This window comes from Centropristis striata, chromosome 14 (assembly GCF_030273125.1).
Source record: "Centropristis striata isolate RG_2023a ecotype Rhode Island chromosome 14, C.striata_1.0, whole genome shotgun sequence".
In the NCBI taxonomy this organism is placed as follows: Eukaryota; Metazoa; Chordata; class Actinopteri; order Perciformes; family Serranidae; genus Centropristis; species Centropristis striata.
Genome location: NC_081530.1, coordinates 12730024 through 12747438, shown reverse-complemented (window position 1 = coordinate 12747438; position 17415 = coordinate 12730024). Strand labels below are relative to the sequence as shown.

The 17415-nt window shown below is 40.2% G+C and overlaps 1 protein-coding gene across 1 annotated transcript; it reads right to left on the bottom strand.

Annotated features, from left to right (window-relative positions):
- Nucleotides 1-628: 628 nt before the first annotated feature.
- On the bottom strand, nucleotides 629-12580 carry nr1d2b (nuclear receptor subfamily 1, group D, member 2b). Its single transcript, XM_059349196.1, has 8 exons — nucleotides 12090-12580; nucleotides 8972-9202; nucleotides 8259-8347; nucleotides 6912-7056; nucleotides 5439-6154; nucleotides 4195-4380; nucleotides 3349-3559; nucleotides 629-2424 (listed from the first exon to the last, which is right to left on the bottom strand). Exons 1-8 carry the CDS (start codon nucleotides 12106-12108, stop codon nucleotides 2228-2230), a joined length of 1794 nt encoding a protein of 597 aa, XP_059205179.1. The 5' UTR covers nucleotides 12109-12580; the 3' UTR covers nucleotides 629-2227.
- Between the last annotated feature and the right edge of the window lie 4835 nt (nucleotides 12581-17415).

Here is a 17415-nt window from a genome sequence, read left to right as displayed (position 1 = left end):
ATTCACATGAATAATTAATTCTGCTCGACCAACGACAACCAGACAAGTTCAATAACCACATCACAACATGAACTGCATTTATAAAATTTATTTATATAGATATAGTCATCTATACAGTTATGTATGTATGATAATATGTATATATTTATATAGAAATCTACGCATACTGCAATCCTTTCACAGAGGAGAACAGAACCACATGTCAGCAATGTTAACACAATGACAGAAGCTCTGGATATTAAAAGGCCAGACATTCTGATTTCATCGACATGGAACAAAAAGATGGCATCGCAAAATATCTGAACATCAGCAACTCATCTGTCACCTTAACTCAGCTTATTTCTTTAAATTACAATCACTTCAGTGACATTACAATCATATCTTATGTGGAATAGTCCTACCTATTCAGTTTATCTAGCTAAAGTCTGTACACATTTGTAAAACAGAAATGTTTATTCAAGCAAGTGGGAGTTGCTGGTGACTGTAATGTTTTCTTCTGCGTCCGATGTCCGACAGCAGTGTCACGTGTCTCGACTGCTCGGCAGGAAGGAAAGTCAACATGACCTGGGACACGAAGGACAGCACACACCAGGATCTCAAGAAATACTTTGTTTTTTTTTCAAAAGAGACGGGAATATGTATCTTCACTGGTTCTCAATTACTACAGATCAGCGAGCAATGCAGTGACACTGATACATCCGATTTGTCACAATGCCCTAATAATTAAGAAAAATGACCCGCAGCATAGCAACAACTGCATGAAAAGCCAGAAATAATCTTTTCTTTCCTAATTATGGAAGCCCTGAGAGGAAAAAGTGCAAAAAAATATCTGCTAATGCATTTTCTATTTCTGATCTGGATTGTTTTCTCCTGTGTTTATGACAAGAGAATAGGTGAGAAAAAGATTTAACGCTGATTCCAAAAAAGTTGGGACAGATCTTTTGTAACCGACATTCAATTGAATATAAAGACGATATCCAATGCTCAAACTGGAAAATATATATATATATTTTTCAAATCTATACACTTATTCCCAATTTGATGCATTTTTTGTTTACATTCTTACACAGCCTCCCAAATTTTTTTAATCTTTCTGAATTTCTGCACCTTTATATTATATTTATATATTTATATTTATATATTATTATTTATATTTTTATAGACAATAAGTCCAAATTCTCTGATTTCAGCTTCTTCAATGTGAATATTTCTGGTTTCTTTGTTCCTTTATGACAATAAACTGAATATCTCTTTGGTTTGTGGACAAAACAAGAGATTTGAGCATTTTATTGACCAAACAACTAATCGATTAATCGTTTAAATGATCGACAGATTAATCGATTCTGAAAATAATCGTTAGTTTCAGCCCTAGTGTAAACTAAACGTTGCACAAAGAAATTTAAAACTCACCTGGAAGAACACATGGAGTCGTGGTGCACATCAGCCTCTTGTGGCCAAAGTGAGTATTGCAACCACAAACTCAAAAAATGATAACAGGTTATATTGGCAAAGCCTTTTCTTTACCCGTTGTTACATGGGAGAAAACAATTTAGATCAGACTTAGAAACACCTCTCAGGGCTTCCATACACAAGTCATTCAGATTACAACAACATTCTCTGATTTCTCTGGGACTCTTAGCAGCTTTACGTCCATATTCCTCTCATTGTCGTCTGCTTATTTTTTGTTTTTTATAGAGAACTAACTCGTCAGTGTTTCAGTGTCCAGGGGTTTTTAGCTCTACAACTTCCCCCTCATCACATGAGTTGAGCACCCAGCCAAATGAATGTGTGTCACTGAACGTATACACAAGTCTCTTGACTCATCACTATACAGCTAAAATCAAAAAGCAGTCACATATTGCACTATGAATGCAAAAATACCAATCTACGCTATACAGAAAAGTGCTTCTAATGTTGTCAGTTGCAAACATACAGTATGCTACACACAAACACAAGAAACATATACACCAATCAGTGTGTCTGTATGTCTGCATTACCATTACACAGGCATTTACGCCCTACAGTACAGTACAAGAATATTTTATGGTCTTCCTCCTTTAAATGTCAGGTTTGAGCTTTAGTTCTAGCTGGAACAAAACCCAAAGTCTCATGGGAGAACTGTGGAGGTGCAAGTGTGGTTGGGTAGGCGAGGCCGAGCTGGTGGTCTGTAATGCCTCCAGGTCCGGTCACAGGCCCTTACAGTTTGTATCAAGTACTAGAGGAATCTTCAGGAATGGACCTTGAAGGCCAGCAGCTCCTCAGAGTGCATGTTGTTGAGGGAGCGCAGGTCGGGCAGCTTGAGCAGCAGCTTGGTGAAGATGGCCGACTCGTTGGGGTGGTTCTTGGTGATGAGGCTCCTCAGGGCACGGATCAGGGTCTCCTGGAGGGCCTCAACGGAGTTCACGTTCTCGATGCCTGAGCGGTCTGGGAAGAATGGAGGGTGACGGTGTTAAACTGAGTGATGGCATAGAGTTAAAATAACAAGAAAAACACAGTTTCTAGTTCCAGTCTTTCAATTTGAATTGCCGCAAACAAGCAATGTCACTCTGGGCTCTGGCATTCTTTTAACTGCCTGCTCCACCATATGGTAGAGAACATTTTGAGTATCCATATCTCAATGAAAGGAGTGTTTAACTGAAATCCACCTGATTGAGCATCTCTACCACTTGGCTGAGGTATGTTTTTCTAAAAAAATCTGCTAGATGTCACTGTGTCTTTAAATAGTACGCCTCTTAGTCCCGCCTCCAACCAGGAAATCAGACACAAGAAAATCACTCCAGACATTTGGCCTGTTTTTGGTGAAATTTTGAAAGGTAGGTACATTTTTTTGACATATCATACTGTCAGACGCCTCACTGAACAGAATAATGTTAAATAATTCCACAAAAAAAACTGTAATGAATGTATAATAACTTTTTTTAAACTATCTCAACCAAACGGTTGATTTGGTGCTTTATTGTTAGCTTAGTGGTATTAAGCTAATGTCCTTATAATTAACTATGTGTTATGAAATCATAACTTCTGATCATTAATTGCTGTAAAAAAAACATTTAATGTTATTCCATCATAAATATGCTGAAATAATTGATTAAGTATGTCGTTTTCGTCACTTTCTGAGATGATTTCCAAGTAAAGATGGTAATTATAAATATGTGGAAATCATGACTATCACAACTAATTCCATTTCATACTAATATGTTTTACCATTGCAAGAGAATGTGGTTTGTAATTAAAAAAACAAAACAATTACAATTACTAGATGGATACAAAAAGGGTTAAGGGGTTAATGCTGTGTGCATTGTGTTGTTGTTGTGATAATAATGGAGTGCTTCAACCAAATCAACTCACCTGCAGAGACCAGAACCACAGCAGTGAAGAGGCTCATCTCCTCCTCACTGAGGCCCAGGTTGATGAGCTTATCACTGAAGTCAAACATGGAGTTGAGGAGGTCACCGGCCCCCATTGCTCTCAGAGTGTCCACGCTGTATTTCTTTCCACCCAGGAAGGTCACTGTGCGGTCCTTCACATCGAAGAGAGAAGCGAAGCGAACCACCAACACCTGCAGAGCAGAAACACAGTCTGAGAACAGCTGCTCTCACAATGTAACTGTATGAGCCATATTCATTTTTTGCATTATTTCATGTAATTGTGCTCCATGCCACTCGGGGGAGCTGTGTTTGCTGTGTGGCTCAGCTGACCTCGGGTCAGCTGGGTTGGGCCATTTAACCTGGGGAAACCCAGACACCGGTGTTGCTGATTTGGGAAGCAAACAGTTTTCGACTGTGCCCAGTTTGTGCCCAGTTTGTGCCCAGTTTATGCCCAGTTTATGCCCAGCTTGTGCCCAGTTTGTGCCCAGTTTGTGCCCAGTTTATGCCCAGTTTATGCCCAGTTTATGCCTAGTATGTGCTTCGTATTTTTGGTTTTTGATATAAGGAACAATTCGGTTTGTTGTTTTCGTTACATTTATATATTATGAGTTAAAGTCATTGCTGCTGTATGATATATGTAAGGTAAATAAATCAGCGAGATATTTTGTAAACATTACTGAACGTTTCGTTTTTATACGTTCGGAGCGCACTGAGCGCACGTCTAAACTAAATCATCCGTATTAGCAACCAGTACTAGACTTCTTTTAGGACTTAGTCAGTACAGTAACATCTTGTATGACAACAGAGATATAGATCCGTGTCTTACCTCGAAGGTGCCAGCCTTCAGCAGGCTGACCTGGTCGTGCTGGGACAGGTCTCTGAAGCCTGGGATTTTCTTGGCGAACTCTACCACCTCCCTGACAGCCGGGGTGAAGCTGTGAGAAAACTCCTCCCACACCTCGTGGCCAGATTTCTGAGGGTCCACACGAGGAGAGGTGTTCATTGGACAAACCTGAGGACAGGACAGAGGACAGAGGAGACAAATTAAACTGACTGCTTAATATGTGGGATGTTAAGTTTGTTTGGCTGCCCTCAAATGAGGCCAAATGTCAATTAATACTGATTTACACTGCAAAAAAGGTGTGTCTAAAAACAAGATAAAAACACTAAATCTGAGGGAAATGATCTTGCTGCGTCGACAGATAATTTCACTTGACAAGATTGCTTAAATTAAGATCATTGAAGCATGTTGTACGCTTAAAATAAAAACTCTTCAAAGCAAGATAAATTATCTAACACTTCTAAATCTTAAGTTTTTTTATCTTGGTAAGAAACAAATAAGTATGTTTTTTTGAGGAGGCTGCACTGCTTTATGTGGTTTTAAAGTTTTAAAATGACATCTTATTTTCTTTTCCTCTTACTTTATTTTCTATTATCTGTTACTTTATTGTCTTTTATGTGGTATTTTCATAGTCTTATTTGCTCTTTAATTTTAAGCACACTGAATTGGCTTTGTTTGAAAGGTGGCAAGGTTATTATAGTTAAAAAAAACAAAAACTAGAATTGAAAAAACATTTTCCTTAACTGAAATAAAAATAAAAATGAGAGTTTTTAAAAAAAATGATAACTAACTGAAACTGTATTGTGTGGTTACAAAACTAACTAAAATCATCATCTTTGTCAACATTTAACCTACGTAAACCTTTTTGGTTGACATGAAATCTATTTAATCTATCTGGTTTTATGACTTAATAAACTTATTGGGGCTGAGATGTATAATAAAAGGAAATAAAGGCAACATTTATTGTGACCTTTTTGAATCTGGCACCCAACAAATACCCCATTACAAAAAACTAAAACTAAAACTAATAAAAACTAAACTAAAACTAAGCATTTTCCAAAAAAAATAAAAACTAATTAAAACTAGCAAACTCACTCTAAAAACTAATTAAAACTAACTGAATTTGAAAACAAAAAATTCACAACAAAATTAAAACTAAAACTAGTGAAAAATCCCAAACTATTATAACCTTGGAAGGTGGTGAATTTTCATGTTTCTTCGAATCTTACCAGATGCATTCTGTTTCCTCCTCTCCACAGGGGCCCGCTGTAGGCCCCGTTGGTGGGGCCCTCTGAGGCCGGAGTGCCAAAAGCCCCATGTGTGTAGGCTGGACAGTGGCTGGGGGCAGCGCTCCTGGAGGCCCTGAAGGGGCAGTGGTTCATGGTGCTGTCCTCCTGGCCCTGGGGCCCCAGGCTGGAGGGGGGCTCCTGTGCTGCCATGGTGACAAGGTTGTTGTGATGGTTCCAGGCGTCGTGCCGCTCCTCTGTACGGAGGTTGCTGATGTCTGCGGCTGAGCCGTTGTTGAGGGCTCCCGAGGGGGGCGGGGCCTCAGGGGTCAGGGTGCTCTGCTCCTGGTTGTACATGAAGGTCTCCTGGTGGGCCCTGGTCACCGAGCCGATCACCTCCTCCTCCCCGCTGTCTGACGCGCTGGGCGAGGCCGAGCTGGGGCTGGTGTCCATGGCCATGGTGGGTTCGGGCTCAGAGCTGGAATCTGATTGGCTGGAGCGCGGCGAGGAGGATGAGGAGGAGCAGGAGGGGGCGGGCTCGGCGCTCTCTGAGGTAGGTTCTGTGGCACTGGCCGGCAGAGGTTTGCCGATAGGTAGCGTCTGGCTGCTGTGCAGCTGGCTGTGCAGCTGGCTGTTGTTCATCATGTTGTTCATGGCACTCTGCATCTCCAGCAGCATGCGCTGCTTCTCACGCTTGGGGATTCGGCCAAAGCGCACAGCTGGAAAGTGAACAGAGAATCGTTTCAGAAGGACTCACATTTATTTTTACTGCTCTACAGAAGATAGACATTAATGTATCTATCCTGTTATCAGAAATCCCACATGGGAATTCATGGACCCTTTCATAGTGAGCTGGGTTAGTGATGCACATACATTACATGCATCATATGCTGTTATTACCCTCCTGTGACCCTGCGTCCTCATATGTGGACATTTCATTCTAGGTTTTCTGGACCTTATACTTAATTCTGCTGAACTATGACATGTTGTCCTCAGTAGTAAACACTCTAGAAAAAGCACAATACATCAATCAGTGTAAAAAAATAATAGGATGGCAGCATCTGAGCACTGAGAGTGTTTGGGAATAGTACCAAAAAAAATCGAATCAAATCAAAGAATAGCATAAAACTTTAAATTCTACTGCCATAAACTGTAGAAAACACACAGTTTTGCTGTAACAATGTACAATTTTCATGTAAAATTAATGGAGAAATACCATGAAGACACAATTATCCTAAAAGTAATGGGATTATTCAGTATACCTTACAGTTTTTGCTGATATTTACATTTATATACGCTCACTGTATTTTTTTAACGGTGAAGTTCTGGCTCCACAGCTGACGGTATTTTACCATAAACTAAACAGATTTTTTTACAGTGGAACACATAAGCAAGGCTGACTGATCCTGCTCTCGAGAGGCTGAATCAATGAGTGGTGCTCTAATGAGGCTGGCAGTAATTAGCACAGATACTCACAGTCTCTGGACATCCCCACCATCAGGCATTTCTTGAAGCGGCACTGCTGGCAGCGGTTCCGGTTGATCCTCATGATGGGGCAGCTCTCGTTCTTAAGGCACTTCTTATACTGGATGTTCTGCTGGATGCTCCTCCTGAAGAAGCCCTGTGTTTTCACAAAGACAAACAGCACACTGTGAGGACACCAGTCACAGACAGAGGGGGGGCACAACTGCACCTGGACATGCAAAATGTGATTCATTTAGGATTCATTTTAATTTAATTTATCATCTTTAACTAGGGCTGCACGATTATGGCCAAAACGATAATCACGATTATTCATCACGATTATTCATCACGATTATTCATCATGTTAGGGAAAACATCTGTATTTTCATTGCACTATTTTTAAACAAACAATAGGAACAGTTTTTAGTGTGTGTACAGAGTGTCTGGTGCTTGTTGTAAACAAACAGATCGCTAAGTGAACACCTCCTGCAGCAGCAGCACATACACACTGTACTGCTACAGAGCTAACTGTTAGCCCGTTAGCAATTTGCAGACTGGACGCTAAGGGGTTAACATCCCCTCCGGCTCTGCAGCTGGGAGAGACTGCTGCAGGAGGACAGGCTCGTTAAGAAGAGTAAGAACAAGGCTCCAAAAGTCTCCATTAACACCAGAAAAAGTTGCTGAATTTGTCGCCAGACGCTTTTTAAAAAAAAGGGGGTCTGAAAAGTCGCTAAATATAGCAACAAAGTCGCTAAGTTGGCAACACTGTTTCGCCAGCTTTTACAAATGGCGCGTGTTGTTGTGGCGTCGAGTACTACGTCACATCCTGCTTAGCGCTCGCTCGTTATTTATTTATGCAGCTACATGAAACCTCAACTATGCGTTCGCCCCCTGGTGGTTGGTGGACTACTGGTGTAGAAAGTTCTTGATTAGATATGCAGGAGAGCCGCATTTTAAAATGGAAATATCGCCGACGATCAGGTTAATTTAATCGTGGACGGCCAAAATCGTGATCACGATTCAAATTCAATTAATTGTGCAACCCTACCTTTAACTTTTGCATGCCCATGCCCAATAAAATATCATTATTTGCATTCCTTGCTCTTTCAAAATTGCATAAGGTATCAGTTTAAAATGTGTGTGTTCTTGTTCTAAGATGTACAGTAGTGTGTGTATTGCTGTACGCTACGTGAAGTATGTGGGGCAGACGATATGAATATGGGGAGAGTGAACTAGTTTAACTGAGTCTCTGGTTGTAGCTGTGCAGACTGCTGCGGCTGCAGTGACCCACTTTCTGCTACACCAACCATCAGACCATCAGTACTGACGGGTGGGGGTGTTTCATGCAGTCGCCCTCACCTTGCAGCCCTCGCAGGCGTGGACGCCATAGTGGAAACCAGAGGCCACGTCTCCGCACACCTTACACAGCAGCACCAGGCCGTTGATTTCTGGTACATACAAAAGACATGTTGCTGTATTCAATCTGAATAAGGATGGCCAAAAATGCCCATTTTCCACAGTCAGCAAAAAACACTAAATCTGAGGGAAATGATGCTGCATGGACAGATAATTTCACTTAAAATGAGAAATTAATACTCTTAAAACACGATAAATTACAGCTGCCAGCATTAATGAACCTGCCCGAGCAGAGTGCACTGCAAATTATTTGTTTCTTACCAAGATTTTTTTGTAAAACTTTAGATTTAGTGTTAGATAATTTATTTTGTTTTAAGAGTTAATTTCTTATTTTAAGTTTCAATTTTTGTCCATGCGACAAGATCATTTCCCTCAGATTTAGTTTTTATCTTGTTTAGACACACATTTTTTGCAGTCTAGTTATTTTCCATGTTTTCTTGATAATAACCAAAATCATTATCAAGAAAACAAAAATGTCTAGATATCAGCTCTTAAATTAAACTCTTATGAAACATTTTTGTTGTTATCATTATATTTGTCCAAACGAATGTACCTTTAGTTGTTCCAGGTATTAAAATGAACAAGAAACTGAAGGAAACAACAGGTGGTCTAATCATTTTTTCCATTACTGTATGCATATAGAGTGACCATCTTACTTGTGATGCCACATTTGGCAGTGGAGGAGGAGCGTCCGCTTTTCTGAGTCCCTGGAAGGTTTTGGTCCCCAGTGGGGAGAGTGGGGTCAGCCCACTGACCCTGCTGATTGCGGTTAGGCGAGGAGCCGTGGGAGGGCGAGGATGACTGGTCGCTGCCGTTGGAGGAGTCACTGTGGCACGACTCCGGGCTAGAGCTGGAGCTGGACGAGCTGATGTAGGCTATTACGCCTCCTGGTGTTCAACAGAGAGAAAAGGGGCCATGATGACAGGCTCTGCAGAAACAACTCAAAACTGAGACTTGCATGACAGCTGTATGTGATTTCTCTGATGTTTTTTTTTTTTTCTCCTTCAAAACTTTACTATATTTTACTTATTGTCAACACGTCCTGAGTGCACACCCATCTAGGGCTGCAACTAAGGATTATTTTCATTATCGATTAATCTGTCGATTATTAAAACGATTAATCGATTAGTTGTTTGGTCAATAAAATGTTGAAAAATATCAATCAGTGTTTCCCAAACCACAAGATGACGTCCTCAAATCTCTTGTTTTGTCCACAAACCAAAGAGATATTCACTTTATTGTCATAAAGGAACAAAGAAAGCAGAAATATTCACATTGAAGAAGCTGAAATCAGAGAATTTGGACTTGTTGTCTTTAAAAAACTGCTCAAACCAATTATTCGATTATCAAAATAGTTGACGATTAATTTAATAATCGATTATTGTTCGATTAATCGAATAATTGTTGCAGCTCTACACCCATCTACTCTGCTAACAAGTATTGGGTGCATCAAACTTGATATATCCTCTGTGCCACAGAGCTCCATTGTTGTCTAAAATCTATGAAAAAAACATCAATGAGACACACTGTTCCATGTTTCCATGAACACATACACCATTCTGCTGCAATGAAACAGTCCCAAATTAATCCCACTTAATCTCATCATCCATATCTTCTGCTTGTTAATCTGCAATTTTTGGTGCCATGTCACTTTTCCCACTGAATTTCTTAATAATCACCACACTGCAAAAAGGTGTGTCTAAAAACAAGATAAAAACACTAAATCTGAGCGAAATTGCTGCATGGACAGATAATTTCACTTGACAAGATTTCTTAAATTAAGATTATTAAATCTAGAAATAAGCATGTTGAACACTTAAAATAAGAAATTAACTCTTAAAACAAGATCAATTAAAGCTGCAAGCAGCGATGAACTGGCCCGAGCAGAGTGCACTGACAATTATTTGTTTCTTACCAAGATAAAAAAAAACTTTAGATTTAGAAGTGTTACATAATTCATCACCTTTTTTGCAGTGCAGTCTATTGAATGCAGTGTCTTGCACTGTGATATACTATTCTGTTGAGGATCATCAAGTTTCAGTAGGTGGCGCTTTTTGTTCTTCTCTTCAGTCACAGCAGCTATCACTGCTCATGCCAACTCCCTGCAGTCTCCTTTCCCTCAAATGAAATGCACAGTAACTGTAACCAGCTCGTGGTAAGCCAATGAGCACTGAGCAGTAAGAGGGCAGATCATACTACAACAACATTTTCCTCAGCCAGTAGGAGCAGAGCAGACAGGCTGCTGTCGCTGAGCCGGTTTGCCCCCTCAACATAGGCTGACCTGATTTCTTCTCCTGCCATACTCAATGATTAGGTAACAGCTATTACATAATGTCAGCCTCACAGGGGTGTGTAGTAGGTAGTCTGGCCCCTCCCAGCCATTCACATACACGGCCTCCATCACAAAAGTACTCATCAAATTCTAAATGGGTCATCTTTAAAGCCCGACTTTAAATCTTGTGCTGATATACGTGGCATATATCATCTAAAGTTAATAAATACTGCACTGCTTACATTTTTATCATTTTCAGACGTATATTGTCCGTTACTTAACAACAGTACTGGCATAAAAATGGACTGGGAAATTTGTCAAATTTGACATGTCATTTACCACGGTGCATTTGAAGGTACATATTATTACATTCCATGCATTACATAATATGTCAGTGTTAAGGCAGGCAGAACAGGAAAGTATAACTTGCAGACATTTTTTTTGCAGAATGAAAGCGTCAAAGTACAATGAATCACATAACAGTGTATTTCAAAAAGTAGAAATATTAACAAGGCTCAAACAACCTCAAAAGGTAGCAATTATTAATCTTGTCATTATAAAAACTGAAATGCTAAATTAAAATATTTAAATTAAATTAAAATATTTTTATATTAAAAGGATTTTTTATCATTATTATTATTAAAAGGTTAACTCCCTAAGCTACTTGTCTAGGTTTGATTTATTCTATCCACATTTGACAAGGAAAGGAATAAAATTGCATTCAGGTCTCCAGGGAAATACCAACTTTACACGTATAAATCAAGGGGAAGCCTTTTGGTCTCATTAAACTAAATACTTTGGAGAAATAAAGTGTATTTTCGTGTTTTTTCAATGGAACATGATAAGAAATTGAATTCACACAAAAAACAGAACCAGTCAAAACCAGTTATATATTAGGCTACTGCATTACATATTGGACGTCAATTCTAGAAATATTTTTCAGTCAAAGGAGGTGAATAACACTGTATATAACACAAAGAGCTTTGTCTATCCCAGGGGCCATGAATGCACCATAACTCTCTACGTTTTTTCAACACGCCCCCACGTGGAGCTAGCATGTTTTTTCCCCGGGAAAACTGGGTCACCGCGCGTTGCTGTGAGAGGCCTCACGTGTATCCGCGGCGAGACCCACACACTCTGGATGGGAGGGATTATGCAATGCCTACGTCACGTCACCGCTAGCCAATCAGCGACGACGCACGAGGAGCGTAAACACAGGTGCACATGGCTAGGCTGGTGTGTCCATGTGAGAGGAGAGACTGCAGTGGTGCTTCAGGCATCTACTTGGGTAATAACAACAGCTACTGGCCCTCCTAACCCACTTTTATATAATAACATATCAATAACTAATGCAGTATTAACATTTAAAGTGCTTCGTCTGAATGTAGAAACTGCTCACAATAAAAGACATTATGCTAGTCGTGCTACTTTTACTGAAGGCTTTTCAATGAACACCATGGCAGGTGTGACCACATTATTAACACATTGTAAATTAAACTTACCAGCTTTGGTCGACTCCATATCCTTTGAGTTTGGGGGCTTTCCTCCTCCTATGCTACCTCAGTGCTGAAGCCGTTTTTCTGTTTGTGTTCAGCAACTGAAAAGTCGCTGATGGATCCGGGTTGACTGTTAAAGCTACAACATTTGAAATAACGCACCTAAACCCGGTGGAAAAAACACGTCGTAGGTGACAGACAAAGTTAAAGTACACCGGGGGAAAAATCTCAAACGAAACCGAAGCAATAAGTTTTCAGAGACCGGTTTAAACGACCCTTAAAGAGCAGTTTTTCGTCCTTGAAGAAGGGTTAATTCTATCAAAAAAGAAGAACCCAGCTCGTCTGTTTGTAGTTGAGCTGAATCTGGAACATTTAATGTCCCATACAAAGATAGTAGTAGAGGAGAAAAGCTGCTATAGAGGCGCAACTCCCGGTGTGAAGAACTGGTTTTGCAGTGACTGTTTCAGAGTCGAGTGTGCAACCATGTGACCCAGTTCAGCGGCTCCTCCTCCTCCAGCCTCACTGGTGTCAATGTAACCCACTGACATACTTTCACCCTCACACTCAGCACAGACACTTGGCAAGTACATCCGGAGTCCAAAAACACTAAGGAAGTTGCAAAGAACTCTAATAGAGTTTATTGTAGTTATCAACGTTTGGTATGTGTCTGAATTGTAATAAAAGTTACAGCAGCTGAATTTATGAAATGCTGTTTAGAGATTTCTCCACAGAGAAAAATGCCTAAAACTATTTGTAGATTAATTTCTAAAACTGAGTCAACTCAAAGGGATTTTATTTAACATCAAAATCTGAATTATATATATTATTATATTATAATATTATATTATATTATTATGTTTACATAATATATACATGTTTACATAAATGCACACCATGCAGAGGCTAAATATATGACACATTGCTATGTTATTATATTATTATTATTATTATTATTGTTATTATTATTATTATTATTATATACATATACTGTTGCTGCCATTACTTACTATTATTACTATATACTGTGATATGCTACTGTTATTATTATACTGGCCTTATTATTATTATTATTATTATAATATACATATACTGTTGCTGCCATTACTATTATTGCTATATACTGTGATATACTACTGTTATTATTATTATACTGGCCTTATTATTATTATATATTTTATCTTATTATTATTATTTTATACTGTCTAGTCACAATAACATTACCATCATATCATCAGTATAATTACCATCATCTACCTACCAACTGATCTTCTTTTTAACTCTTAAGTGTCCTTGTTCTATTCTGTGTTTTTTCTATGGTTGTTTTTATTTATTCTACCTCAGAATTTTATTCTATATAATATATAGAGAGAGACGGTTGAGAGGGAGAGAGACAGAGAGGAGCAGGAGTTCTGGGAGGAGACAGCAGCAGGTGATGAAGCGCCACCATTGGCCAGTAGTGATGGTGAGTGTAGAGTGGACCAGGAGAGGAGTATTCCCATCTGGGGCCAAACCAGATCCACAGCAGTGAGACCAGCAGGAGTGATGCCGAGCAGGACCACAGCTTGACACCCTGTTAAAGAGAGAGCAAAGATAAGTGCGAGTACTCTGAGAAAATAAAATAAATAAATAAAATCTTGTGTATGTTGTGTTGTCATTGTGATGTGAGATATGTGACTATACCAGCGGTTCCCAAACTTTTTTAGTCGCGCACCCCCTTCAATGTCCCAACCGGGTTGACGCACCCCCAATCCCCCACACTTTCAAAAAAAAAAAAAAATGCAATTCGCTTTTTTATCGCCATATTAAAGCCGGCATGTTTAATCATGCTCAAATGACCGAAACACACATGTAATAAAATAATCACCATCACAACAATGCACTCTCACATTTTAATTAATCTGAAACACAGTTTCAATATAATGCAACAAAGTTATGCGCAAACTTCCACTTTTAAGAGCAAAGAGGATGATGACAGGCTCAGGATCACAGGCAGAAAGCGGATACGTTTGGAAAATGTATAATATTTTGAGCCGCGTTGAACAAAAATTGCAGCAAGTTTAAATTACTGTGGGGCGAACACAACCCAGTCATCATAACACAGGTTGGAAAAATGGAAGAAGATAACTTCTACGCTTCATTTTAAGATGAAGTGCATTTTGAATAGCCTGCATTTATTTTGTGTGCTTGCTTGCAAAAGCACACTAACTATTATTCCGTGGGCTTATTAGTGCCACGGCTAAGCAGCGAGGCACTCATCTTCACTGCAAGCAGTGAGGATGAGTGCCTCGAGCGAAGCTCGAGGCATCTCTTATTATTGCTCATGTTTATTATTAGTGCCACGGCTGAGCAGCGAGGCACTCATCTTCACTGCAAGCAGTGAGGATGAGTGCCTCGTGCGAAGCACGAGGCATCTCTTATTATTGCTCATGTTTATTAGTGCCACGGCTGAGCAGCGAGGCACTCATCTTCACTGCAAGCAGTGAGGATGAGTGCCTCGTGCGAAGCACGAGGCATCTCTTATTATTGCTCATGTTTATTATTATTTATATATTATAGATTATTCTTCCGTAAAAACTTTGGCGCGTAACTAGTCCCGCAGCTTTGAGAAATCGCGAAAAGTAAAAACGCCAAAAGTTGCGCCTTATTCGGGAATCGTGTGGAATGACTTTTTTTAGCGATCGGCGTGCACGTCTTCGCACAACGTGCACAAACGTGCACTTTTTGGCTCATCCGGAACGCATTGCGCCAACTTTGGGGCCTCACCATTCGCAAACCGTTGCTCGTAAAATTCCGAACCGATTTAGAAAGTTGTAGGGCCTGAATTTAACTCTAATCCTGTGAAATTTCAAAGCAATTGCATATATAGTTTTCGCACGAAGTGCGAAAACATTTCCATTTTTCCAAACTAATGGGGAGGGCGATTTTCCCATGTGTGTGTATTGCGCGGAATGTTCAGAGTCCAGAGTGATGATGTCATCAAGCAGAGTGGAGAGGGAGAGAAGGAATTGTCAAAAAATAAATTTAAAACTGCGCTCCAGGCCGCAAATTTCACTCTACAGTAATAATTTGTACATAGAAACGTAGGGAAATTTGTGGTCTCACTCACAATCCTCTGGTAAAGCTGTCAGAGTTTTTGTTTGGGCTCAGGACACAGAGAAGTGCCACCAAAACGCAACAACTGCCCCATTGAGTCCCATGTTAAAAACACACGAGGATTTTTGAAATAATCAGATTTTACCGTTTTTTTTAGATCGCTCTAACAAAGCTATTTTTTCATTTTTCTCAAAAAAAAATATATGTAGACGTTCAGGAAGAACTCAGGACGCTCAAAGTGAAGTCGGATAAGTGATAGGTATTATGGTTTTGCCAAAAATGCTTTCTGTTTGAGGCCAGAATTTTCAGTTTGTCCACCTCTGGCTGCTCACTTTAGCAAAGCATTGTCAGTGACAGTTAGTTTCTGTTGATTGCTCTGCTCTGATTGGTCGACTCCACCTGGCCACGTGGTTGCTTAGCTACCAAAGCTCCCCCCCCCTCCCTCTCCCCTCCTCCAACACAGACATTTTAACTGAAAACAGTTAACTCTTTTAACTTGACCATACATTGTCCAATCTGCCTCAAAGTTGTCATACATGATGATGGCTCATCACTGATTGTCTACATAACAATATTTCATAAATTCCCGCCCTTTTTGATTAGCCACGCCCCCTTTCTTAACTAATGAACCATTTGTCCTACAGACTTGTATGAGGTGTCTGTGGAGTCAGGACAGAACTCCCTGTTTGACTGGTGATTGGAGCCACGCCCCCTTTGAGTAGCCACGCCCCTTTTTACTAACTAGTGAACCGTTTGTCCTACAGACTCGTATGAGGTGTCTGTGAACTCAGGACAGAGTCCCTGTTTAACTGGTGATTCAAACCACGAGAGTCATCGGGCAGTAGTCCCGTGGCACTCCAAAATTTCCCTGGAATTTTGTTTCTAGTTAGTGCCACGGCTGAGCAGCGAGGCACTCATCTTCACTGCAAGCAGTGAGGATGAGTGCCTCGTGCGAAGCACGACGCATCTCTTATTATTGCTCATGTTTATTATTATTATTATTATATATAGATTATTCTTCCGTAAAAACTTTGGCGCGTAACTAGTCCCACAGCTTTGAGAAATCGCGAAAAGTAAAAACGTCAAAAGTTGCGCCCTATTCGGGAATCGTGTGGAATGACTTTTATTAGCGATCGGCGTGCACGTTTTCGCACAACGTGCACAAACGTGCACTTTTCGGCCCATCCGGAACACATTGCGCAAACTTTGGGGCCTCACCATTCGCAAACCGTTGCTCGTAAAATTCCGAACCGATTTAGAAAGTTGTAGGGCCTGAATTTAACTCTAGTCCTGTGAAATTTCAGAGCGATTGCACATATAGTTTTCGCACGAAGTGCGAAAACATTTCCATTTTTCCAAACTAATGGGGACGGCGATTTTCCCATGTGTGTGTATTGCGCGGAATGTTCAGAATCTAGAGTGGTGATGTCATCAAGCAGAGTGTAGAGGCAGAGAAGGAGTTGTCACAAAATAAATTTGAAAACTGCGCTCCAGGCCGCAAATTTCACTCTACAGTAATAATTTGTACATAGAAACGTAGGAAAATTTGTGGTCTCACTCACAATCCTCTGGTAAAGCTGTCAGAGTTATAGTTTGGGCGCAGGACACAGAGAAGTGCCACCAAAACGCATCAACTGCCCCATTGAGTCCCATATTAAAAACACACGAGGATTTTTGAAATAATCAGATTTTACCGTTTTTTTAGATCGCTCTAACAAAGCTATTTTTTCATTTTTCTTAAAAAAAAATATATGTAGACGTTCAGGAAGAACTCAGGACGCTCAAAGTGAAGTCAGATCAGTGATAGGTATTATGGTTTTGCCGAAAATGCTTTCTGTTCGAGGCCAGAATTTTCAGTTGGTCCACCTCTGGCTGCTCAGTGTGGCAGAAATGTCTCCACCTTCAGTTAATTTCAGTTGATTGCTCTTCTCTGATTGGTCGACTCCACCTGGCCACGTGGTTGCTTAGCTACCAAAGCTCCCCCCCCCTCCCTCTCCCCTCCTCCAACACAGACATTTTAACTGAAAACAGTTAACTCTTTTAACTTGACCATACATTGTCCAATCTGCCTCAAACTTGTCATACATGATGATGGCTCATCACTGACAATTTCTACATATCAATATTTCATAAATTCCCGCCCTTTTTGATTAGCCACGCCCCCTTTCATAACAAATGAACCGTTTGTCCTAGAAACTTGTATGAGGTGTCAGATTACTCAGCATGGCGTCCCTGTCTA